This window comes from Mus caroli, chromosome 2 (genome assembly GCF_900094665.2).
Source record: "Mus caroli chromosome 2, CAROLI_EIJ_v1.1, whole genome shotgun sequence".
NCBI classification, from domain to species: domain Eukaryota; kingdom Metazoa; phylum Chordata; class Mammalia; order Rodentia; family Muridae; genus Mus; species Mus caroli.
In genome coordinates, this window is record NC_034571.1 from 19,062,012 (window position 1) to 19,087,859 (window position 25,848).

The 25,848-nt window shown below is 40.8% G+C and overlaps 1 protein-coding gene across 9 annotated transcripts in view; it reads left to right on the forward strand.

Moving 5' to 3' along the window:
* Acbd5 (acyl-CoA binding domain containing 5) overlaps window positions 1-25,848 on the forward strand; it is a 49,162-nt gene that overhangs the window by 9,775 nt on the left and 13,539 nt on the right. For 3 of the 9 annotated variants that reach the window (XM_029471612.1, XM_029471624.1, XM_029471620.1), the window contains exons 4-11: window positions 313-385; window positions 2,521-2,635; window positions 2,865-2,897; window positions 9,172-9,306; window positions 11,251-11,448; window positions 12,336-12,442; window positions 16,070-16,298; window positions 21,359-21,561. In XM_029471612.1, coding sequence (XP_029327472.1) covers window positions 313-385; window positions 2,521-2,635; window positions 2,865-2,897; window positions 9,172-9,306; window positions 11,251-11,448; window positions 12,336-12,442; window positions 16,070-16,298; window positions 21,359-21,561 — 1,093 coding nt within the window. The remainder of the gene's footprint in view (window positions 1-312; window positions 386-2,520; window positions 2,636-2,864; window positions 2,898-9,171; window positions 9,307-11,250; window positions 11,449-12,335; window positions 12,443-16,069; window positions 16,299-21,358; window positions 21,562-25,848) is intronic. The other 6 variants (XM_029471614.1, XM_029471610.1, XM_021149358.2 and 3 more) reach the window with 3 other exon arrangements.

Sequence of the window (25,848 nt, forward strand, 5' to 3'; positions counted from 1 at the left end):
TATTCCTTCCATACTCTGGTGTGCTCCTCCCCTTGCCCTGTCTTTCCTGAGTCCCCTTGTTCCTCATTCTACTGACCTTTGATGGCATTAGCACAGATGTGAGCTTCTCTTCAAGCTTAGGATCTGTAAACAAGAGAAGCCTGATGTTTGCCGTCCTGAGAGCTGTTTAGTTCACTCCATAGGGTCTTCTCTACTCATACTCATTTCTGCACTTAGCATTACTGCATTCTTTAATGGCTTCAGGCATGAACTGTGATGCCTAGGTCAAAAATCAAGTATTTCTTGTTATTACTTTTGTATTTTCATTTCTAGGGATGCTTGGAGTTCGCTGGGTGATATGACTAAAGAAGAAGCCATGATTGCATATGTTGAAGAAATGAAAAAGGTAGGGAAAATAATTTATAGCAGAGAATAAAAATACTCAAAGGAGCTTGAATTTACTTTTTTTGTGTGTGTGATAATAGGTGGGATTAAAACCATGCCAGTCAAGTCATCTACTAATTAAACTAAATATCCAGCACTTGTGATTAAATTTTTTTTTTTTTTTTGAGACAAGGTCATATGTAAGTTAAGCAGCCTCAGCGTTGACAAGTGACAAAAGGTGACCTTATGGATGGGTACCACACAGCCCCGTTTTATGTGATGATGGAGATCAAGCCACGGCTTCATGCATGCTGGGGAAGCACTCTGTTAACTGAACTACATGCCCAGTCCCGTCTGATGATCTTAAAGAAATTGCTTTTGAGCATAAAGGAAATCAGTTAATAAGGGAATTAGTCTCCCCAACCCCAGAGGATTTTCAACAACTTCTATGTGGAAATTTCAGAATTTTTGGTTTTTTGTTTTCGTCTTGACTATGCTACCCTTTGTTGTGCCCTTTGTTACAGTTTCACAACTTTTATTTAGTGGACTTTAGCACAGAGGGCAGAGTTTAATTCTTCTGCTGTTAGCAGTATCAGTAGCATAAACACAAAGGAGTCTTTCAAAAGCAGAGAAAATCAGAAGCCATTGCAGTTTGATAATTGTTTTAAAAAGTTATACTTAGTTATTTGTGTGTATCTGTGTCATGGTGCATGTAAGACACTCAGGAGCCAACTTGTAAGGCTTGGTTCTCCTTGTATTGTATGGGTGCTCAATGCTGACCTCAGGTTGTCTGCCTGCCTTGGCAGCCAGCAAGTGCCTTTGTTCACTGAGCCAGTGTGATGGCCTTTCTTTCTTTTTCTTTTCTTTTTTTTTTTTTTGGTTTTTTGAGACAGGGTTTCTCTGTGTAGCCCTGGCTGTCCTGGAACTCACTCTGTAGACCAGGCTGGCCTCGAACTCCGAAATCCACCTGCCTCTGCCTCCCAAGTGCTGGGATTAAAAGCGTGTACCACCACGCCCGGCTTGATGACCTTTCTGAGCCTCAAATCATATATAATTTTCAAGATATATTTATATAATTCAGTTGAACTGACAGTAATCTTTATTCATTATTTTTCTATTCAGTTTTATAAAGTAATGGTTTAGCCACAGTTTAACGTGAGAAGAGGAACAAGTAATTACAACTACTTGCACTTGTAACTCTAGCACCCTGGACTCTTAGGCAGGAGGATCTCTGAGTTCAAGACCAGCCTGGCCTACATAGGGAGTTCCAGGACAGTCAGGGCAACAAAGTGAGATCTGTGTACCTCCTGCCCCCAAAACAAAACAAAACAAAAAACAAACCCCTAAACTAAAACCAAACAAATGGATGATTCTAAATTGACCCATAGTCTTGAAGGTGCCAAAGTGTTTATCAATTCCTGCGTTTTGTTCTTTTAGAAACTTTCTTAGTGAGGCAGAGGCAGGCGGATTTCTGAGTTCGAGGCCAACCTGGTCTACAAAGTGAGTTCCAGGACAGCCAGGGATATACAGAGAAACCCTGTCTCGGAAACAAAATAAAACAAAAAACCAAAAAACCCAAAAAAACCAAAAAAAAAAAAAAAAAAAAAACAAACCCAAAAAACTTCCTTAGTATCAAACAGTGGATATGAGGGGATTTTATTCTAGTGCTATGCCACACCCGGTTTTGATGTACAACTTAAAGATTCTCACATAGTTTCACATGAAGCCTGTGTCTTTGAATGAGATTACTTTTAAAATAAAAAATATTTTCTTTATGTGTTTGTGTGTGTGCCCAAGTGTATGTGGAGCACATGCATCTTGGAGCCCTCAGAGGGTAGAAGCGGAACTATAGATGCTTGTAAGCCACCATGTGGGTGCTGGGTCTGAACCTGGGTCCCCTGTAAGAATATCAAGTTCACTTTAACAGGGGAGCCATCTCTCCAGCCCCAGGAAAACTTTTAGATCTTTAGTATATACATCTTTAATTTGCTTGAAAAAATGTAGTCTATATATATTATATATAATGTATTCCCTTTGGGTTATGTGCTAATGAATTCCAAATCTGAAAATTATTGACAAACTGGAAAAAGATTTTATATAAGTACAGATCAATTGAATAGTTAGTGATTTTACAGTATTCCTTCCTCTTACTTACAGATCATTGAAACCATGCCCATGACTGAGAAAGTAGAAGAGTTGCTGCATGTTATAGGTCCATTTTATGAGATTGTAGAAGACAAAAAGAGCAGCAAGAGTTCTGACCTGACCTCAGGTTGTATGATTTTTGTTTCTTTTTAAACCACACCATCTCATGAACAAGGTTGGAGCAGGCTGGCTTCTACCTCACCAGCTTCCTTCCTCACTGCCTGTACCTGGGATCACAGGCGTGTTTAATCCCACATAGTGCTGTTTTACTTTTCCCCGCTTAACTCAGCAGCTGATATGTTATGCATACACTAACACCTATATGTCTAATTTTCTCTTTTACTTTCACATGCCAGTCCGATTGGAGAAAATCTCTAAGTACCTAGAAGGTAGGAATAATGAAATCCATGTAAAACTTTTGTTTAAAGTTTCCAAGGCAGTGGTGCTGGAGTGACGGCTCAGTGGTTAAGAACACATTTTGCAGAGGAGCAAGTACCTATGTCAGGCAGCCTATATCTGCCTATTACTCTAGCTCTAAGGCATCACTGGATGCCATCTTGGCTTTGTGGCCACCTCCACACACACATGGCATACCCTCATACTCACATACCCACAAACATAAAAGTAAAGATGAGTAATGGGGTTGAAGAGATGACTGGCTGAGTGGTTAAGAGCACTGACCGCTCTTCCAGAGGTGCTGGGTTCACTTCTAGCACTGACATGGTGCCTCACAACTGTCTCTAACTATAGTTCTACAGAATCTTGTGTCCTCTTTTGGCCTCTGAGGGTACCAGGCATGCAAAAATGGTGCATAGATATATGTGCAGCCAAAATACCCAAACATAAAATAAAATTAAATATCTAAAGACAACTAATAGAAAAATAAATAATAAAAAGTCTACGGGGAACAATTCTGTACACATATATAAAACATAAATTTATCATCTAGAAATTGTTATCCAAAGCACACATATTGTATTGTGTGTTGTGGATGGCCCTGGTGCTGTTGTATTTTGATGTTAACTCCATTTTCCCAGGTGGGGTTGTCTGGAATGAGTCACATACTCAGGTGACTTCTTGTGAACTATCCTCTAATGAATAAAGGAGTCAATCACTGGGGGAGTGGGCAGGACTTCTGGGTTGGATGGAGGAAGAGAGGATGCAGGAGAGAGATAGGGGCTTTTGGACAGGGAAAGCGAAAGGACAAGATGTAATTACTAATGTCTCCCGGTTAGATGGCGAATCCATCAGGATGCACCACTGGAAGATTTAGATTTAATTAGCTTTAATTGATTAGGATTTTAGCGGATACACTCAGGGATTGAGTTATCATTATTTCTGAACTAAGTTTGTGTGGTGTTTTCCTTCACTTGACTCGACTGGGTTCCAGAGAGAAAGGTACAGTGGCAAAGCATGGGTTAGCCTGATGTGCACCACCAAAGGCTGGGGGAGTTTTGAAGCATGGGGCTGGTGTGGTAGTGACCCCCCCCAGTGGGAACTTAGCGCGCTGGGTGGAGAGATTTTGGAGCTCTGAGTCAGAGAGTCTCCATGAGATAACAGGCCAGCCATTACCATGGATTAAATGTTTTTTTTTTTTTTTTAGCTTATTTGTAAAATATTTATTTATTTAGAAACAGTTTCTTGTCATAACCCTGGCTTTGAACTTATTCTATAGATGAGGATAGTCTTGAGCTAGGTCAGTCTGTTTCCACCTCTCAGGTTGTGGGGCTACAGGAGAGGGTTTTCATGCCACCTGCTTCTGTACTTACTTACAAATTCAATTACATGACACAGAGTCCATCCTGGTTGGCCCAAAATGTACTATGTAGAAGAGGCTGACCTGGAACATTTATCATCTTTTTTCCACCTCTTAGTACTAGAATTTTTTTTCCCGAGACAAGGTTTCTCTGAGTAGCCCTTTCTATCCTGGAACTCCTTCTGTAGACCAGGCTGGCCGCAAACTCTGAGATCCTCCTCCTGCCTCTGCCTCCTGAGTGCTGGAATTAAAGGCGTGTGTCACCACTACCCAGCTTCATCTTCTCTTGTTAATAGTATTTTATTCTTTTGTATTGTAGATTTGAATTCTTTTTTTTTAATTTAATTTTTTAGTTATATATTATTACTAAATAGAAATAGAATTGTTTTGGTATATCAATTTTATGTTTCATTTGCATTTACCATTTATTTTAATGGCTTTCTTTTCTTCCATCCATCCATCCATCCATGCATTCATTCATTCATTCATTTTTGAGGTAGGGTTGTACTTTGTAGCCCTGGCTGGCCTAGAAATCATAAGAGATTCATCTGCCTCAGCCTCCTAAGTACTGGGATTAAAAATGTCTGCCATCATACCTGAGATTATTTTTTCTTCTTGTTTCTGGTATTCAGAATTTTCTGTACATATGAGCATGCCATAAATAGCAGATTATTTTTATAAATTATTTTTTAATTTTATGCATATGCATTTCTTGTCTGGAAGTGTTTATGTACCACTTGTATGCCTGGTGCCCTTGGAGGCCAGAAGAGGGCATCAGATCCCTGGAACTGGAGTTGCAGATGATTGTGAGCCACTGTGTGGGTACTGGGACTTGAACCCAGGACCTTTTGAAGAATATACAGTGTTATTAACTATGGACCCATCTCTCCAGCTCCTAGATCAGTTAGTAAAAAGATTTATTTATTTGTATTTTACATGTATGGGTGTCTTGTCTGCATGTGTACCTTTGTCCCACTTGTGTGCCTAGTGCATCATGTCCCTTGGAACCTCAGTCTCCGTGATTATGAGCAACCACTTATGAGTATGTGGGCTCTCAGCATAGAATCCAGATCCTAAGCAGCCAGTGCTAGTAAACGCTGTGCCAATCTCTCAAGGTATTTTGCTCTGTGAGGTTAAAGAAGTTCTGTTGTATTCTTTGTTTCTTTACCGCTTTTATTTTTTTATTTTTTTATTACTTTATTTTTTTACAGTCCAGTCGTTACCCCCCTCCAAATCCTCTCTCCCACACACCACCACCTCCCTGCCCCCCAGGCCTCCCAACTCCATGGGGCCTCAAGTCTCTCAAGTGTTCGGTGAGACTTTTTCCACTGAGGACAGAGCAGGCAGTCCTCTGCTATATATGTGTTGGGAGCCTTGGACCAGCTCCTGTACGCTGCCTGGTTGGTGGCTCAGTGTCTGAGAGATCTCAGGGGTCCGGGTTAATTGAGACTGCTGGTCTCCTTATGGGGTCACCCTCCTCCTCAGCTTCTTCCAGCCTTGGTTGGGTATAAGTATCTGCATCTGTCTCAGTCAGCTGCTTGTTGAGCCTCTTGGAGGACAGCCATGCTAGGCTCCTGTTTTTAAGAACACCATAGCATTAGTAATAGTGTCAGGCCTTGGAGTCTCCCCTTGAGATAGATCCCAAGTTAGGCTGGTCACTGGACCACCTTTCCCTCAGTCTCTTCTCCATTTTTGTTCCTTCAGTCCTTTTAGACAGGAACAATTCTGGGTCAGAGTTTTTGACTGGGACGGCAACCCCATCCCTCTACTTGATGCCCTGTCTTTCTACTGGAGGTGGACTCTACAAGTTTCCTTTCCCCACTGTTGGGCATTTCATCTAAGGTCCATCCCTTTGATTCCTGAGAGTCTCTCACCTCCCAGGTCTCTGGTACTTTCTAGAGGGTCCCCCACCTTCCATCCCCAAGATTGCATCCTTACTTGAGCCCTTCTGCTGTTAATCTTTTTGAGTTCTGTGGATTTTATCCTGGGTATTCTGTTCTTTCTTGGCCAATAGCCATTTATTAGTGAGACCATGCATGTCCTTTTGGGTCTGAGTTACCTCACTCAGGATATTTTCTAGTTCTATCCATTTGCCTGAATAATTCATGATGCTCTCATCAGCTATTAAAGCTGAGTAGTATTCCATTGTATAAATAAACCACATTTTCTGTATCCATTCTTCTGTTGTGGGGCATCTGAATTGTTTCCAGCTTCTGGCTATCACAGATAAGGCTGCTAAGAACATAGTACGGCATTTGCCCCTGTGGGTGGTTGTGAGCCACCATGTGGTTGCTAGGATTTGAACTCAATGACTCAGTCATTGCTCTTAACCACTGAGCTATCTCACCAGCCCTGTGGAGTTCTTGTTACATTTGATGAAAATGTCCACTGGTGGAGTTTCTTTGAGTGTGTGTGTGTGTGTGCGCGCGCGCGCGCGCACTTGTTTTAACTTTTTCTTGTTATTTTAACAATGAAAATGAAAAAAAAAGTACTGTCATGCTTAGCATATACAAGACCCTAGGAAAAAGGCCTTTGGTATGTAATACAGTAAATACCTGAGGACTGGGAGTGAACATTATTCTTATCATGGGATAAGACCCATAGTCTGATTCTTAGAACTACAAAACAAACTATGGAGATGACATGATTCTATAATAGAAAATAGGCTTGAAGTGTTAGTCTTCTGTTTGATCAGTTAGGTGGACTTAAATAAGAATGGAGGCCTTGTTGGGTGGTGGTGGTGGGGCACGCCTTTAATCTCAGCACTCTGGAGGCAGAGGCAGGTAGATCTTAGTCTGTGTACCCCAAACCCTAAAGATAAGAAAATAAATAAATAAATAAGTAAATAAATAAATAAATGAAGTGAATAGTGCCTGATTCAGCAGCACAGTGCTAAACTAAATAACACAGTGCTTAGCACAGCCCCGTGCAAGGATGATGGTACAGATTCCTGTAGCGTTCTCTGTCTAATAGAAAGAAATGAGCTGGGTGGCTGTGTGCCTGTCATTCTAGCACTTTGGAAGCAGAGGCAGAAGGACTACTACAAGTTTGAGCCCAGTCTGATCTATATCGTAAGTTCTAAACCAGCCAGGGCTGTAGTGTGAGGCTTTATCTAACAAACGATTAAAATGGAGTCCAACTATACTATTAAGGGGACTGTTGATAGGGCTAAAAATAGTATATTGATGTTTTCAACAGACTAGCAAATTGTTTTTCATTTACTATGTATGTAGGTCATTTATCTCCAACTTTTTCAATTGATGTCAATTTTAAAATTAATTTTTCCCTTGGCTTTAAAAAGGATAGTTAAGACAGTGTTATAGTTTTTGTTGTAAACTGGTAATTGAAGGAATTTGTGTAGTTGTCATCATTTCTATATGCTTGACCTAGCTAGTGTCACTGTTAGGAGGTGTGGCCTTGTTTTAGGTGTGTCACTGTGGGCATGGGCTTAAGATCCTCACCCTAGCTGCCTGGAAGTTAGTCTTTCACTAGCAGCCTTCAGATGAAGCTGTAGAACTCTCAGCTCTACCTGCACCACGCCTGCCTAGATGCTGCCATGCTCCCACCTTGATGATAATGGACTGAACCTCTGAACCTGTAAGCCAGCCCCAGTGAAATGTTGTCCCTATGAGAGTTGCCTTGGTCATGGTGTCTCTTTCAGCAGTAAAACCCTAACTAAGACAGAAGTTGGTACCAGGGACCTGGGTATTGCTGTGATAGTATTGACCATGCTTTTGGCTGGAAGAATGTGGATTTGGGGACTTTGGATTTGGCAAGCAGTGGAATGCTTTAGTGGGGCTTAGTGGGCTATCCTAGTAGGAATATGGAAAATTTTGTTTCTGAGAGTAACTTGAATTGTGTCGACCTGACCCAACAGGTTTCTGTGGAGAATTTCAATATGTGGCCTAGAGACTGTTTTTATGGTTTTTTTTTTTTGGTGAAAAATATGGCTACTTTTTGCCCTTGTCTGAAGAGCTAAGGTAAAGAGACTCAGATTAATTGCATTGACAAAGGAAGTCTCAGAAACAGCCATCATGGACTTTGTTCTCTGGTTAAGTCTCATGAAGAACGTTTTAACCAAGCATAGCAAGCTGAGAAAGGGGAAATATAAAATTGGTTCAAATATTAAAGGGGCACTAGGAAGTGAAATGGAGCTGAATCCTGTGTTCAAGGATATTAAATTGAATTAAGGGAGTAGTAACCTTGAGGCAATATCCCACCCAGCTAAATTTAGATCCAGGCATGGTAGTACAAGCCTTTAATCCCAGAAGGCAACAACAAGAGATCTGTGAGTTCAAGGTCAGCCTGAGACACAGCAAGTTCTAGGTGAAGAAAAATTTTAATCTAGGGTTGGAAGACCACACCTTTAATCCCAGTGTTTAGGAGACAGGCATGTAGAAATTCTGAGTTCAAGGTCAATCTACAGAGCAAGTTCCAGGACAGCCAAACTTAGGCAATGAAGGAGTTGGAAAACAGAAAGCTGATGATGATGTAATAGAACAAGGAAGCCTTGTTCCAGCCCCAGCAAGTGGCAGAACTCTGTAGCGTTGGCCATGTAGCTTGGGCTTTAGACTGAAAAATAGAAGGAACTACTGGGACAGTTGGTGCTGGTTAGCTGGAGCCAAGAAATTAGCGGTGATTAGGAAGAGACCAGCATCACTGAGCTGAAATTGTCTGGGAAGTGTTTTCTGAGAGCACAAAGAAGCTGTGTTCCAGAGTTAGCCAAGATTGTACCTTGTGCTGCAGCTCTGCTTGGTAATGTGTAAGAGTCACTAGGTGGTACTGGTTTTTTCTTATGTGTATGAGTGTTTTGCCTAGACAGCTACAAGCCACCATGTGGGTACCAAAACTTGGAAGGATAGCCAGTGCTCTTAACCTCTGACCCATGTTTTTATTTCATGTTTTAGATCTTGGTAATGTTCTGACCTCTTCAAATGCCAAAGCTGTTAATGGTAAAGCAGAGAGCAGTGATAGTGGGGCTGAGTCTGAAGAAGAAGAGGCCCAAGAAGAGTTAAAAGGAGCAGAACAAAGTGGCAGTGATGGTAGGTGTTGGGTACCTGGTTAATACAGCTAATAATTTTGTACTTGATAAAAGGACAAGAGAACATTGCTGATTTTTGAAAAAAATTGTATATGATTAATGCATGTGGCAGCATTTGGGGTATTGACTGTACTATCAAGGTTTTCAGTGGATCAAAATGTTCTGCTATGTGGATGCTGACAGTCATCGATTGGATGGAACACAGGGCCCCTAATGAAGGAGCTAGAGAAAGTAACCAAGGAGCTAAAGGGTTCTGCAACCCTATAGGAATATCAACAATATGAACTAACCAGTACCCCACAGAACTATGTCTCTAGTTGCATATGTAGCAGAAGATGGCCTAGTCAGCCATCAGTGGGAGGAGAGGTCCTTGGTCTTTCAAAGATCATATGCCCCAGTACAGGGGAATGCCAGGGCCAGGAAGCGGGATGGGTAGGTTGGGGAGCAGGGCTGGGGGAGGGTATAGGGGACTTTTGGGATGGTATTTGAAATGTAAATGAAGAAAATATCTAATAAAAAAAAGGAAAATAAATAAATTAAAAAAAAAGTTCTGCTATGGGCTATCTAGGTAGCCAGCCTTAATGAATCATAAATCCCATAGGAATTGGCTCAGGGTGGGCAAGAGTAACCTGCTGCTCCAAATGTCCTGCACACAGTGACAATAAGGAAAGGCGTTTACTTATTATGTGTATGCCTGTTTTGTCTGCGTGTGTGTCTGTGTGCTGTGTGTGTGCAGTACCTCAGAGGCCAGAAAAGGGAATGTGGGACTGGAATTACAGATGGTTGTAAGATGCTCTGTGGGTGTAGGGAATAGAACTTAGTCCCTCTGGAAGAGCAACCAATGTTCTCAACTGCCGAGCCGTCTCTCTATTCCAGTGCTTATAATTTTAATTTATTCGAAACACTGCTCATTGTTTTTAGTTGATTTTATTCTAACTACCCAAATACTCAGTAGTCTCTGAAGAGACAACTTCCAACCTTCTCTCTTTCTTTCCTTCCTCTTCTCTCGCTCTTCCTGTTTTCACTGTCTTATTGCCATGAGAATTTTTGACATCTACATAATGCATCAACACTTCAATTCTGTTTTTTTTTTATTTGAATAGAATCACATCTTTCTCTTTTCCTCTTTTTTCCCTCCCATTTCTTTTCTGTTTTCCAGCAAAGACTACTCATCTTTTCATTTAAAGGTACTCAGCATGGCTGCTCAGACTGTATTAGTGCCAGAAGCCCAAAGTGAAAATAGAGCATTTAAGGATACATAGTGAAACCATTTCTCAGAAAAACCAAAACTGGGGTTTTTTCATGGTGGTGGACACCTTTAATTTCAGTGATTGGGAGGCAGTCTCTGTGAGTAGTGCTGTAATACCTACAGAAACCAAAGGAAAGAGCAAGATAATCTTTTTTTTTCCCCATATGGAGATTTATTTTGTTTTCGTGTGTGTCTATGTGAGCATATTGTTGCCTACAGAGCTAGCAGAAGGTATTGGATCCTCTGGAGCAGGAGCTCTAGGCAGTTGTGAGTCTGACATGGGTGCTGGGCAATCTCTGTTGCCCAAGATGATGAAGAGGAGGAGGAGGAGGAGGAATAGGAGAAGGAAGAAGAAGAGGGGAGGAAGAGGAGGAGGCGGAGGGGTGGGGAATGGGATCATTTTGAAAAGTTAATGTGAATTTTGGGTGAGCTTTGGTATGTAGTAGTTCCTTTTGCAAGGAGCCCACTCATTTCTCCTATCTAGATGGGAAGCCATTCTTGGATTTTGGTAGTTTGGGAATTGACTAGTGATTCTAGGGGAAAAAAAAATTTTTTTTCTTTCTATGTAGACTAGGCTGGCCTTGAACTCAGAATCCATCTACTTCTGCCTCTTGAGTGCTGGGATTAAAAGCTAAGTCATTATGCCTGGCTACTAGGTACTTTTGTGCATCTCCTTCCTTTTTTTTTCCATACAAGATAAGAAAATGATGAAGAAATCAACAGATAAGAATTTGGAAATCATTGTTACCAATGGCTATAAAGGCAGCTTTGTTCAGGATATACAGAGTGACATTCATACTGATTCTTCCCGGAGCACCAGAAGCAGTGAAGATGAAAAGCCTGGAGATCAGAGCTCTCAGCAGACAGGAAACACCATTGTCTCTGTTCGCCAAGGTATTGTCCTCAAGTGATCCTCTCTAATCATTTTCCAACAGTTAAAACACTCTTGGGGCTGGTGAGATGGCTCAGTGGGTAAGAGCACCCGACTGCTCTTCCGAAGGTCCAGAGTTCAAATCCCAGCAACCACATGGTGGCTCACAACCATCCGTAACGAGATCTGGTGCCCTCTTCTGGAGTGTCTGAAGACAGCTGCAGTGTACTTATATATAATAAATAAATAAATCTTTAAAAAAAAAAAATAAAACACTCTTACTAGTTCTAGGATGGTTAGAAAATCAGTTAGGACTTAAATTTTCATGTTTAGTAATGTCTTCTTAGGGTTTGTTAATACTGTAAGGGTTGGTTGCTTTGAAGCACAGTGAATTAGAGTCAGGGAATTTTCTTACATTTGTTTCTTTTTCATTTTGTTCATCACGTGTGGTGTATGTACCATGGTAAGTCTGTGGAGGGTCTGTGAGGTCAGGAAGGACAAGTTGAGTTTCTACCATGTGAGTTCTGGGGACTGAATTTAGGTTGGCCGCCAGCTCCCCTAGTCTTTGAGCCATGGTATATTTTGCTAGGACCACCCTTTGTAGACCTGGTGGCCTAGAACTGCTGATCATTCTCCTGCCTTAACTGCCTGAGTCTAGCTGATTTGTTCAGTTGAGTAGATATAAAGCTTTGGAAGCTTATTTAAAAACCCTGACTTGGAATCAGGTACAGTGGAATATCTGTAACCAGCACTTCAGAAGCTGAGGCAGGGCCCTTGCAGATTTGAGGCCATCCTGGTAGACAGATTTCTCTCCTGAATGAGTATAATGCTCAATTGTTAAAAATAGAATGAAAACCTATTTTTCTTGTCTTAGAGTATAGTTACACTGTGGACATTTGTTCGTCTTTAGATAGAAATGAAGATCCCAGTGAAGATGCTTCAGGAGTACACCATTTAACAAGTGACTCAGATAGTGAAGTCTACTGTGATTCTATGGAGCAATTTGGACAAGAAGAGGTAAAGATGACATTTTCCTATTGGCAGATCTTTTGAGTGGTGTTTCCAGTGCACAGAATATAGTATGACATTCCTGAGTGGAAATGCCATAAGAAAACCCACCACTTTGTGTGTTAACAAGAACTAGCAAAAAAAACATCTAATGCATAACTTCAGTTGGGAGCTAAGAAGCCTCTTCATTGCTTTGGAGACATGCCTATTGTAGGGCAAAGGGTTTGCCGTGCAAGCCTGTACACTTTAGATTCTCAGGACTTGCACAAAGCTGGAGGATGTTTGTAATCTTAGTACTCCAAAAGTGAGATGGGATGTAGAAGGTCATAGGCCAACTAAACTGCTGTATGTCCTGATGAAGAACAAAAGACCCTGTTTACTGGAAAGCAAGGGTAGACATTTGAGTTTGTGGTCCTTTAACTACCACATGTGGGCTGTGGCTCTCTGCTAAAATAACAGCCATGAACACATTGGAGTACCTACTACATATCACACATGCTCTCTCTCTCTCTCTCTCTCTCTCTCTTTCACACACACACACACACACACACACACACACACACACAGACATGACTAAACCTTGAAAATGCTTAAACATTTATAGTTTTATGTGTGTGTGAGTATGTGTAAATTAAAGTGTATAATAAAGGTGAGGTGAGAGATGGCTCAGTGTGTAAGAGAACTTGCTGCACAAATATGTGAGCACCTAGGTTTGAATTCTCAGCATCCATATCAAAACCATGTGTAGAGGCCAGCATGGTGGTGAACAACTTTAATCCCAGAACTCGAGAAGCAGAGACAGGCAGATTTCTGTGAGCTTAGTCTAGCTAGGGCTATATTGTAAAACTGTCTCAAAGGAAAAAAAAAAGCCATTAGTGGCTATGTGTGCCTGCCCCTCTTCAATACCATGGGGAGCAGAGAGAGGATGGCCACTGGGGTTTTTTGCTGTCAGGTCTAGGTTCAGTGAGAAATCCTATAGGCTATCAGATACTGTCTAGCTTCTGCATGTGTACCATGGGAGTACATGCCTGCACTGATACATGGGCATATCTCACACACACACACACACAATATACCACATCATTTTATTTGAATACTACAATAGTAGAATTAGAATACAATTATATTAGAACACTACATTAGAATTAGCATGCTAATATAACAGTAGAATAATATAATAATATAGAATTCCATGATAATTTACCTTATGTGCATTTTATAAATATTGTGTGGCAGGGAGAATGGAGGTGTAAACTGTGTAACCATGAGCTTTTTTGCCTGGCCTCTTGGTTCTCAGAACAATGACTCTGAAACTTAATTATTCATGAATAAATGCCTAGGCCAAAAGCTATGACTCATTCCCTGACTAGCTCATAACTTTTATAACAAAAATATTATATAACAAATGGGTTCATTTGTTTATTCTAGTCTGTGACTCCCACCTGGCTAATTACCTCTCCTCATTTTCATTCGTCCATCTCTTCTGAGTCTGGACAAAGTCTCTCACCTCTCTAACTTCCAGAGTTCCAATCTCTCTCTACCGCAAATCCCACCTTCTATTTCCTGCCTCAGCTAATAGACCATCAGCTTTTTATTGACAGGTGATACTTCTCTGTACAAAACTGTTTATGCTACTGTCCCTGCTAAACATTGATTAGTGAAGAAAATTGAGTGATCTTCAGATGTAAATTCTTCACACGTACTATATTCCAGTCAGTTAAAATTTTTAGTTCTAGGCTGGGGAGCTTGTTCAGCAGTTAAGACCCAAGTTCGAGTCCTAGCATCCATGTCAAGACAGCTCACAGTTGCCTATGAACCCAACTGTGGAGGATCTGGTGCCCTCTTCTGGGCTCTAAGGGTCTTACTCTTGTTTGCAAACACCATACAAAGTCACATACAAAATGTTTACATGTGCGCGCATGCACACACACACAAACACAACTACAAGTAAAATGAAAACCAAAATCTACTTTTGTAGAAATACTATTCAGATTGTCTGTGGTTGGATGTGGTGGCCTATACCTTTAATTCTAGCAGTTGGGAGGCAGAGGCAGTCATATCCCCAAGTTTGAGGTCAGCCTAGTTTACATAGAAAGGTCTAGGCCAGCCAAGGCTACATAGTAAGACTCCCCAAAACAAAACAACAACAACAAACCCATGAAAGTTGGTGATTAGTGCCTTTCCCCTCTTCAAGATAAAGCTATGTATGTAGCTTTGGCTGGCTCAGAACTCCATATGCACTCATGTCTGGTGTTGATAGAGATTGACCTGTGATGGCACCTGCCTGTGCCTCCCTCATTCCTCCCTCGTGCAGTATGGCATATACTTTTATGTTTTCACCTTTTTCTTCATCTTTCTTAATCCTCAGGAGTCCAGTCTTGGTTCCTGCTTATTTGGTTTCAGCCATGATATGGCTGATAACTAAACGAAACACAGCGTGTTCTCTCTTCTGAACTCTCTGCCTAGTATGCTGGCACTAGTTTTATGTCAACCTGGCAGAAGCTGGAGTAACTTTGGGAAGGGGACTCTCAATTGAGAAAATGTTCCCACCAAAATATCCTTGTGGGGTCTTGATTGTGATTGATGTACATGGGCCCAGATTGCTGTGGACAGACACCACCATTGGGCCTATGCTCCTGGATGGTGGAAGAAAGCAAGCTGAGCCAGCGGAGAAGAGCAAGGCAGTAAACAGCACTCTTTCATGGGTTCCTGCCTTGCCCTTCTTGCCTCAGTGATGACTTACAAGCTGTATGGTAAAATGAACTCTTTCTTCCCTACTTGCTTTTGGTCATGGTGTTTTTAGCACATAACAGAAACTCTGAGACACCTATGGCTTCAGTTTTCACTTGCTTGTATCTGAACCGTTTTCTTTTCCTGTTCTACAGTCTCATCTTCTGTATTTATTGTAGTATATCACCAAACTGTCTAGTCTGCAGAGCTTTCCACGTGCAGTTGTTTTTAAGACCAAATATGATTCTTTTGGAAGTTTTCAAACCATCTTCCATCCACCTATATTGCTGGCGTCTGTCGCCGTGAAGCCTTTGGTTTGGCTCATGCTCACTTGTGCTTTTTGCTTTTGCATCAGTGGCTGACTGTAGTTCTGGCTGGTCTGGAGCTTACCATGTAGACCAGGCTGTCCTCTAACCAACAAAGATCTGTCTGCTTCTGCTTCTGAGCGCTGGGATTTAAAGGCATGCACCACCACACCTGACTTTACTCATTTGTTCTCACTTGAAGCCTTTTCTGACCAAAGTTGCTATTCAGCTCTAGTAAGGGTTAGGTACCAATTTGATTGACCTCTGAAGTCTGTGCTGCATATTGTTTCTCATGAATCTCAGCAGACAATGGAGCAATAATCTCTTCTGACTCCTTATTAAGTTGGTAAGCAAGGATCCTGTTTCCTTGAAAAGAAAATTCCTATCTCTATTATTTCCTGTCTGTGGGAAGCCACATATAAATTGCAGAATTTTTTAAACAAAGAAATATTTTCAGCAGGAACATGAAAGGGTCCTTTTAGAAAAACAGTACTTATATTATTATGAAAACTTTGGTCTATCATTTATATTTTAAGTCTTAACTGTCATTTTAAATTTGTAGTCTTTAGACAGCTTTATGTCAAACAGTGGACACTTTCAGTATTATTTAGGTGGTGACCCTACTCAGCACTTGGAAAGTTCTGGTTTTTGTGAAGATGCTCAGCAATCTCCTGGAAATGGCAGCATTGGGAAAATGTGGATGGTAGCAGTCAAAGGAAAAGGTGAAGTGAAACATGGAGGAGAAGATGGCAGAAGTAGCAGTGGAGCACCGCACCGTGAGAAGAGAGGTGGAGAGAGCGAGGACTTCTCCAGTGTCAGGAGAGGGAGAGGTGTGTGGTCCTCCTTCACTGATCCCTGACAGTCTCATTGTCTAGGCCTAGACATGGCCTGAGACTTGTGATCGATCCTTTTGCGTCTGGCTGGCATGTGTTGGTGTGACAGTGAACAGCTTTACTTTTTACATCTTTTGTATAGTGTTTTCTAAAAGAACATTTTGTGTGTGTGTGTGTGTGAAAGAGAGAGAGAGACAGAGACAGAGAGAATGTGTGTGTCTGTCTGTCTGTTTGTGTGTATACACTCTACATGCAATGGCATGCATTTGGAACTCAGAGGACAACTTGTCAGTCTTTTCCATCATGTGGCTCCCGTGAATCAAAGACAGGTCCATGAGCTTAGGCAACAAGTGTCCTTGTGTGTTGAGCCACTCTGACGGCCTGTTCTGGAGAGTTTGTAAGGATTTCCCTTTCCTTTGGAGCAGTCACTGGCTGCTCTAACTTTTGCTGCTACTTTTGTTCCCTGTGTAAAAGTCAGTCTGAATCTTTCATCTTTCCTTACAAGTCAGCTAGGAAGCATGAAGGAACACTGAAACTGAAACATTGACAAGAGCAATGTGGGCTGGCAAGACAGTCAGTCAGAGGCTAAGTATGCTTGCTCCTAACTTGAAGACTTAGGTTTAATCCCTGGAATGAAGGGGATATATCTGACTTCCATTAAGTTTTCCTCTGACCTCTAATGCATGCCTTGGCATGAGCATTCCCTCTAACACATCTGACACTAAATAAATAAATGTGAAAAGAATTAAAAAAGAATAGTGATGTGATCAGGGAGTAGACTAGATATGAATGAGAAAAAAAGTAAATGTATTTGTTGTAGTTATTTCTGGTAAGAAATGAAGATACTGTTGAAAGATGAGAGGAGAGATGGCTCAGTGGTTAAGAGCACTGACTGTCCTTCAGAGGTTATGAGTTCAAATCCCAGTAACTACATGGTGGCTCACAACCATCTGTAAAGAGATCTGATGCCCTCTTCTGAGGTGTCTGAAGATAGCTACAGTGTACACATATATAATAAATAAGTAATTAATTAGAAAAAGATGAGAGAGAGAACATAAATATATAGAATTTAGAATTGTAGTGTAGAATAAGAGGTATAACTCAGTCATAGCTTGAGTTCAGTCCCTGCCATTGATAGAGAAAAAGAAAGGGAAAAAGTAGGATTGAGAAATAAGCATTTGAACAAAGTATGGATACTTCTCAAATTTCAATAGGGTTAAGGCCCAGTACGTCCTTTATAACTTGTATTCATATAGCCTAACTGTCCCCACTATACTCAGAACACTTTTGTCAGCCTGCTCTTGGGCAAAGTCACCTAACACAAAGCTTGTTTAAAAACAAACTGTACTTCAGGGGCTGAGAGATGGCTTGGAGATGAAGGGTATTTGTTGCTCTTGCAAAGGACCTAGGTTCAGTTCCCAACACCCATATCAGGGTTCAGAACTGCGTGTAATTCCTGTTCTGGAAATTGAGCACCCTTTTCTGGCTCTGTAGACACCTGCACAGACATAAACATACTTTCTCTCTCTCTCCTCTCTCTCTCTCTCTCTCTCTCTCTCTCTCTCTCTCTCTCTCTCTTCCTCTTCTGGCTCTGTAGACACCTGCACAGACTAAACATACTTTCTCTCTCTCTCTCTCTCTCTCTCTCTCTCTCTCTCTCACACACACACACACACACACAGAGAGAGAGAGAGAGAGAGAGAGAGAGAGAGATAGGCAGGCAGGTAGACAGACAGACAAATCTTAAAACATACCATACTCCAGGTGAAGACTACATTACCGTATTGGTATTCTTTTGTACTGCTGCAGTGTTGAAGAACTATATGTAGAATCTGTGTATTTGGGACAAGCTTTTGTACACAAATACATAGAAGTAGAGACGAAATCAGGGATTGCATTCTATACTCAGTTTACTGACTTTCTATAGGCCTAGCCCTTTACTTGCATTATATATAGAACTGTATCCAGAGCTTAAATTAACTGTGGTGTGCTTTCACACTTATTTCCTGCTTATACCTTTGAACCAAGAGTGTGTGGGAAAGGCAAGAAGGAAATACCCTTAGCTTCTGTTATGAGGAATGATCAGTAACACCCCATTTCTATAAGAGTATTCAGTAGCTGGGCGTGGTGGTACACGCCTTTAATCCTTGCATGCCTTGGGAGGCAGAGACAGGTGGATTTCTGAGTTCAAGGCCAGCCTGGTCTACAAAGTGAGTTCCAGGACAGCCAGGCCTATACAGAGAAACCCTGCCTTGAAAAACAAAAAACAAAAAAGAAAACAAACAAACAAACAAAAGAGTATACAGTATGCTTGTTTCTTACATGTGAGGACTCAAATCTCAGCAATACACTACACATGTGGGCACATGTGCAGAGAGAGAAAGAGAGAGAGAGAGAACACATGAAGGACAAGAGGGAGCAACATAAACCTCTCATTAGCTTCCTGAAAAATAAATTGGCAATACTAAGAACCTTGACAAATTTGAGATATTTTGATTCAATAGTATCATATTACAATCTGTAAATCTGTACTAAAGGCATTTGATGGTTAATAATTGGTTGTCAACCTGATAGGATTTAGGGTCACCTAGGAGTCAAGCCACTGGGCAGGCTTAAGAGAAATGTCTAGTAGATTAATTGATCTAGGACTTTGAATAAAAAAAGAGGAACTGAGACAAGCACTGGTATTCATTGCACTCTACTTTCTAACTTCACACCCACTGTGACCTGTAGCCCCATGCTCCTGCTGCTATGCTAGCCCTGCTGTGATGGACTTCCTCTTGACTGGAGGCCCAGATAAAACCTACCTTCTTCCTTCAGTCTGTCAGTCCCTCCCTCCCTCCCTCTCTCCCTTTCTTTCTCTTTTCCTTCCTTCCTTCTTTCTTTCCTTCCTTCCTTCCTTCCTTCCTTTCTTTCTTTACTTTCTTTTTTTCTCTCTTTCTCTCTTTCTTTCTTTCTTTCTTTCTTTCTTTCTTTCTTTCTTTCTTTCTTTCTTTTTTNTTTTTTTTTTTTTTTTTGAGACAGGGCCTTTCTTGGCTGACCTGGAACTCATTCTGTAGATCGAGCCGGCCTCAAACTCTGCTTGCCTCTGCCTCCCACGTGCTGGGATTAAAGGTGCATGGCATTACTGCTTTGCTAAAGCTTTCCTTTCTTAAGTTGCTTTGACTAGGTAATTTGTTCAGCAACCAGGAAAGTAACTAACATAGGAGTCAACAAAAATTTAGAGATAATTAATATACAAAGACATTCATTGCAACATTATTTGTATTATCAAAAATTTGGTTTGAAGCCTGAGAGGTGGTAAAATTTCTTGCTACATACACCTGATGGTTCAGTCCCTGGATCCCACAGTGGAGCAAAAGAGTAATTTTTGATAGTTGTCCTAGGACTTTCATATGTGCCATGGCACACAGACATCACACACACAATTTTAAAATAATTGTAGGCTTTTTTTTTTTTTTTTTTGACATGAGGTCTCCCTATATAGCCCTGGCTATCCTTGATCTCTACATAGACTAGACTGGCCTTGAACTCATAGAGATCTGCCTGTCTTTGACTCCCAAGTGCTGGGATTAAAGGAGTGCAATACCACACCCAGTCTTTTTTTTTTTTTTTGAGATTTATTTATTTGCTGGACAGTGCACGCCTTTAGTACTTGGGAGGCAGAGGCAGGTGGATTTCTGAATTCGAGGCCAGGCTGGTCTACAGAGTGAGTTTCAGGACAGCCAGGGCTACACAGAGAAACCCCGTCTCAAAAAACAAACAAACAACCCCCAAAACCCAAAAAAAACCCGGATTTATTTATTTGAGTGCTCTATTTGCATGTACACCTGCATGCCAGAAGAGGGCATCAGATCTTATTGGAGATGGTTGTGAGCTACCATGTGGTTGCTAGAAATTGAACTCAGGTCCTCTGGAAGAACAGACACTGCTGAGCCATCTCTTTAGACCCCACACCTAGTCTTAAAATAATTTTTTCTGTTTTTTTTTTTTTTTTCCTGACAGAGTCTCATGTATGCTAGGCTAGCCTTGACCTCTTTATGTAGCCCAGGACTACCTTTTCCTACATCTAACTCCCAAGCATGTGCCACTCACTGTACCTGGTTGTGTATTAGCAGAATTTTATAATTTCTAGTCTGGTGTGCAGAATGGTTGAATCAATTATTTCATTGTTTATATTAAGGAATTTATGAAATTATATAAGTGTTTTTGGAGTAAGAGTCAATGGTGGAGAGAAATGCTTGTAATATGATTTAAATAGTAAATAATCATGAAGGATAAAGCCAAGTTTTAAATCAGTGCATATGAAAAAATAAGTGGTAATATAGGAAAATCTTAGTAGCTAGATATTTTAATATGTATGAGGAGTATGCATCTTATAATTTGAAATCCCTTTTATGTGTTAGCAATATATTGAAACCAAGAAGGAAAGTTTTGTTATTTAACTTTTAATACTTTAAAACAACAATTAAGGTTTTTTTTTTTTTTTTTTTTTTTAGTTTAAATCAGTTTTATTTGCAGTAATGAGCATTTAAATTTGGAAAAAAAGATTTATTTTGTGTGTATGAATATTTGCCTGTATGTATAGTGCACCGTGTGCATGGCTGTTGCCCACAGAGTTTAGAAGAGAGTGTTAGGTTCCTTGGAACTGGAATTACAAATGGTTTTATGCTACCATGCAGGTGCTGGGAACTAAACCCAGGTCCTCTGCAAGAGCTACAAGTGCTCTAAACTGCTGAGCTATCTCTCTAGCCACAGTAATGAGTTGTTGTTGTTTTTTTTTAACATGTACTCTGAACATGTATTATCCTTCTGAATTGTATAAACATGGTCATATATTAGTAAATTATGTACAGTATTCCTCTAATAGAGAATAGACGCTTATATATTGATATTTTTAACGCTAATGGTTTATTTTATGTACTTCTTCATTGCTTTTATTTTACTTTGTACATTTATTTACATATAAAGGAATTAACAAGGAAAGTGAATAATAGACTATTTCAATTTGAAAAAGAAACCTTTATTTTTAGCTAACTTACTTTACTCTCTTAAAGTAGGGAATAGAATGCCACATTTGAGCGAAGGAACCAAGGGTCGGCAAGTAGGAAGTGGAGGTGATGGAGAACGCTGGGGCTCAGACCGGGGGTCCAGAGGCAGCCTCAATGAGCAGATCGCTCTTGTGCTCATTCGATTGCAGGAGGACATGCAGAATGTCCTTCAGAGACTTCATAAACTGGAAACACTAACTGCTTCGCAGGTAAGTTAACTGAATTTATCTCATTGCTATCTTATGTTTTTTGATTCTATAAAACAGTTTAAAATCTGTCTCCATGAGATTTGCATAAATATATCTTTATATTCAGATTTGCATAAATACACAAGTAAAATTTTTTGTTAACAATAAAATCACCTAGTTTTGAACATATTGTTTAAGAAGAGACTGGCCTAAAAGATGGGTGCCATTTCCATTAATAGAAAAATTTTTAGAGTGTAAGGTTGAGCATTCCAGAGGGCTAGAGAGTATAGTTAAATGGCCTAGCTTTCACAAGTCCCTGGGTTCAATCTGTAGCACAAAAGAGAATAAAAAGTCAGCACATTGGAGTTACGGATTGGATACTTGGTATTAGAAGAAAAAAATTTACTAAACACTTAAGCATAAAGAACTATTAACAGGGGGCTGGTGAGATGGCTCAGTGGGTAAGAGCACCGGACTGCTCTTCCGAAGGTCTGGAGTTCAAATCCCAGCAACCACATGGTGGCTCACAACCATCCGTAACGAGATCTGACTCCCTCTTCTGGAGTGTCTAAAGACAGTTACAGTGTACTTACATATAATAAATAAATCTTAAAAAAAAGAACTATTAACATATTCTTTTCTAATACATAATAGTTATCATTAAAGAGTCATTTTTAGCCATGCATGGGAGGCAGCCTGGTTTTCATAGACAGTTCCTGGACAGCCAGCGCTATGTAGAGAGAGACTGTCTCAGAAAAAAAAATAATTTTTGTGTAGTAACCATTTTCTATTTGTATTGTGCTAGCTAGAGACAAGATATTAAATTGCTAATTATTTAGGGTAAGTTAATTTTCCTATAAAAATATTTAAAACTAGACACCAGAGATCAATGTAGAGTGATAGTTTGATCTTTACTATCTTTTGGCGCTCTAAGATCTAAGGATGTTAAACCCTTGAGATTGCTGAGAGTGGAGAATCAGAGTGAGTCTCTGATTCTTCTGCCTTCTCTTTTTCTTCTCTTTGTCTTGTCCAATTCTGATATAATTGCTTTGCTTTGTCTTGTATTTTGTTCTATTTTATTATTATCCCTTAGAAGCCCGTTATCTTCTGTTTTTTTATTAGATGTTTTCTTTATTTACATTTCAAATGTTATCCCCTTTCCTCATTTCCCCTCTGAAAACCCCCTATCCCATCCTCCCTCCCACTGCTTACCAACCCACCCACTCCTGCTTCCCTGTCCTGGCATTCCCCTACACTGGGGCATCAAGCCTTCATAGGATCAAGGGCTTTTCCTCCCATTAATGTCTGACAAGGCCATTCTCTGCTACATATGTGGCTGGAGCCATGGGTCCCTCCATGTGTACTCTTTGGTTGGTGGTTTAGTCCCTGGGACTCTTGGGGTACTGGTTAGTTCATATTGTTGTTCCTCCTATGGGGCTGCAAACCCCTCCAGCTCCTTGGGTCCCTTCTCCAACTCCTTTATCTGGGACCCTGCATTCAGTCCAGTGGTTAGCTGTGAGCATCTTCCTCTGAATTTGTCAGGCTCTGGCAGAGCCTCTCGGGAGACAGCTATATCAGGCTTCTGTCAGCAAGCACTTGTTGGCATCCACAGTAGTGTCTGGGTTTAGTAACTGTATGTGGGATGGATCCCCAAGTGGGGCAGTCTCTGAATGATAGCCTGTTCTCTTCTAATGAAACAGAAAGGAGTGGATCTGAGGGGAGGAGAGGTGGAAAGGAGCTGGGAGGAGTGGAGGGAGGGGAAATTGTAATTAACATATATTATGTTAGAAAAGAATTTATTTTCAATAAAAGGGAATACTGAATGCTGGAAAACAAAGTACAGTAGAGACTGAGGGTGTAAGTTGGTGCTAGCATATTCCAGGCCCTGGGTCCAAATCCTAGACCACAAAAAAGAAAAAGACACTATATCTAGTGACTTATAAAACCCCAAGAGAAACACAGACATCCTAGGTTGTTGAACTTTTTCTTATACAAATGGCTATTCTTGTAATGAATAAACCTGATATAGGTGCCAGAAACTGACCTTAGTGCCTCTGGAAGAGCAAAGTGCTCTTAAACACTGAGCCATCTCTCGGGCCTGTAACATTTTTTCTTTCTTTTTCTTTTTTCTTGGAGGGGGGTGGTTTTGATTCAGGATTTCTTTGTGTAGCTTTGGCTGTCCTGGAACTACCACTGTAGACTATATGGAACTCATAGGGATGTACCTGCTGCCTCTGTCTCCTGAGATTAAAGGCTTTTCCCACTATGCCTTAAGCTGTAGCCCAGGTTGTCCTCAAACTTGTGGTCTTCTGCTTGTGCTTCTTCAGCACCACCATGGCTTTCTTTCATTTTAAAAATAGCTACTGAATCCAATTAGTACTGTCCATTTGCACAAGGGCAGGAAGCCATCAACACAACGTGAATACTTACTATTCACCACATCCTTAAAGAGCGAGCCCTCCAAGCAGCAATCTGTAAAGTGGGGATCCATCAGCACCTCTCCCATGAATGCTAAAATTTTGGCTGTTCCTCCTATGGGAGGCATTGAGCATGTAACAACTTGTTGGTATGAGTTCATGAGTACAACAGTTAAGTCTTGAAGACAGTAGTTCATAGCATTATTCTGTATCCTCTTGCACTCTTTTACTCAAAGAAACCAGTCTAAGGGTTGATATAGATGTGCCATTTAGGGCTGAATTATTCTCAATACTTTGAGCAGTTATGAGCATCTGAACCTCACCATAGAGGAAGTTTCTCTAGCTAAGATTAAGAGTGGTACGAATCTGTGTACAAAACATTTAGAAGTATTTGGATATGTCCATCTAGTAAAACAACAATACTATGTTTCTCCCTAGGTCTGCGACCTTCCCAGCTATGGGCTTTTGGCCAGATTTATAGTATCAGATATAATTAGCTTCCTGTGTAACAGGCCTCAAATAGATTTAGGAAGTGTTTGGTTACTTGGCAGTTATGCCACTATTGCACCACAGCTTAAATCTTCCTGTCATGACAGTATTGTATATGCAGGGTCCAGAGTTGATGTCTTTTCTCCCTCAGTGGCTGGTATAGCATATGCTGGGAGTATGAAAGCTAGCCAGAAGGGAATAAGTTTCCAGGTCAGTTTCAGACTGATTTCTTACTATCCTACAACCAAAGTGTCTACTCTTTTTTTTTTTTTTTTTTGGTTTTTCGAGACAGGGTTTCTCTGTATAGCCCTGGCTGTCCTGGAACTCACTTTGTAGACCAGGCTGGCCTTGAACTCAGAAATCCGCCTGCCTCTGCCTCCCGAGTGCTGGGATTAAAGGCGTGCGCTACCACGCCCAGCTCAAAGTGTCTACTCTTAAATAATCTCAATGATCATTCTTTTTCTCTAAAATCATAGTAAATGGAGAAAGTGGAATACTGTTGTTTTTTTTTTACCCCAATTTATTAGGTATTTTCTTCATTTACATTTCAAATGCTATCCTGAAAGTCCCCTATACCCTCCCCCCTTCCTGCTCCCCTACCCACCCACTTCCACTTCTTGGCCCTGGTGTTCCCCTGTACTGGGGCATATAAAGTTTGGAAGACCAAGGGGCCACTCTTAAAAATGATGGCCGACTAGGCCATCTTCTACATATGCAGCTAGAGACTCGAGCACTGCAGGTACTGGTTAGTTCATATTGTTGTTCCACCTATAGGGTTGTAGACCCCTTCAGCTCCTTGGGTACTTTCTCTAGCTCCTCCATTGGGGGCCCTGTGTTTGATCCAATAGCTGACTGACTGTGAGCATCCACTTCTGTGTTTGCCAGGCACTGGCATAGCCTGACAAGAGACAGCTATACCAGGATCCTTTCAGCAAAATCTTGCTGGCATATGCAATAGTGTCTGCATTTGGTGGCTGATAATGGGATGGATCCCTGGGTACAGCAGTCTTCTGGATGGTCCATCCTTTCATCTCAGCTCCAAACTTTGTCTCTGTAACATCTTCCATAGGTGTTTTATTCCCAATTCTAAGAAGGGACAAAGTGTCCACACTTTGGTCTTCGTTCTTCTTTTCATTTTGCAAATTGTATCTTAGGTATTCTAAGTTTCTGGGCTAATATCCACTTATCAGTGAGTACATGTGAGTTCTTTTCTGATTGGGTTACCTCACTCAGGATGATACCCTCCAGGTCCACCCATTTGCCTAGGAATTTCCATTGTGTAAATGTACCACATTTTCTGTATCCATTCCTCTGTTGAGGGACATCTGGGTTCTTTCCAGCTTCTGGTTATTATAAATAAGGCTGCTATGAACATAGTGGAACATGTGTTATTACCAGTTGG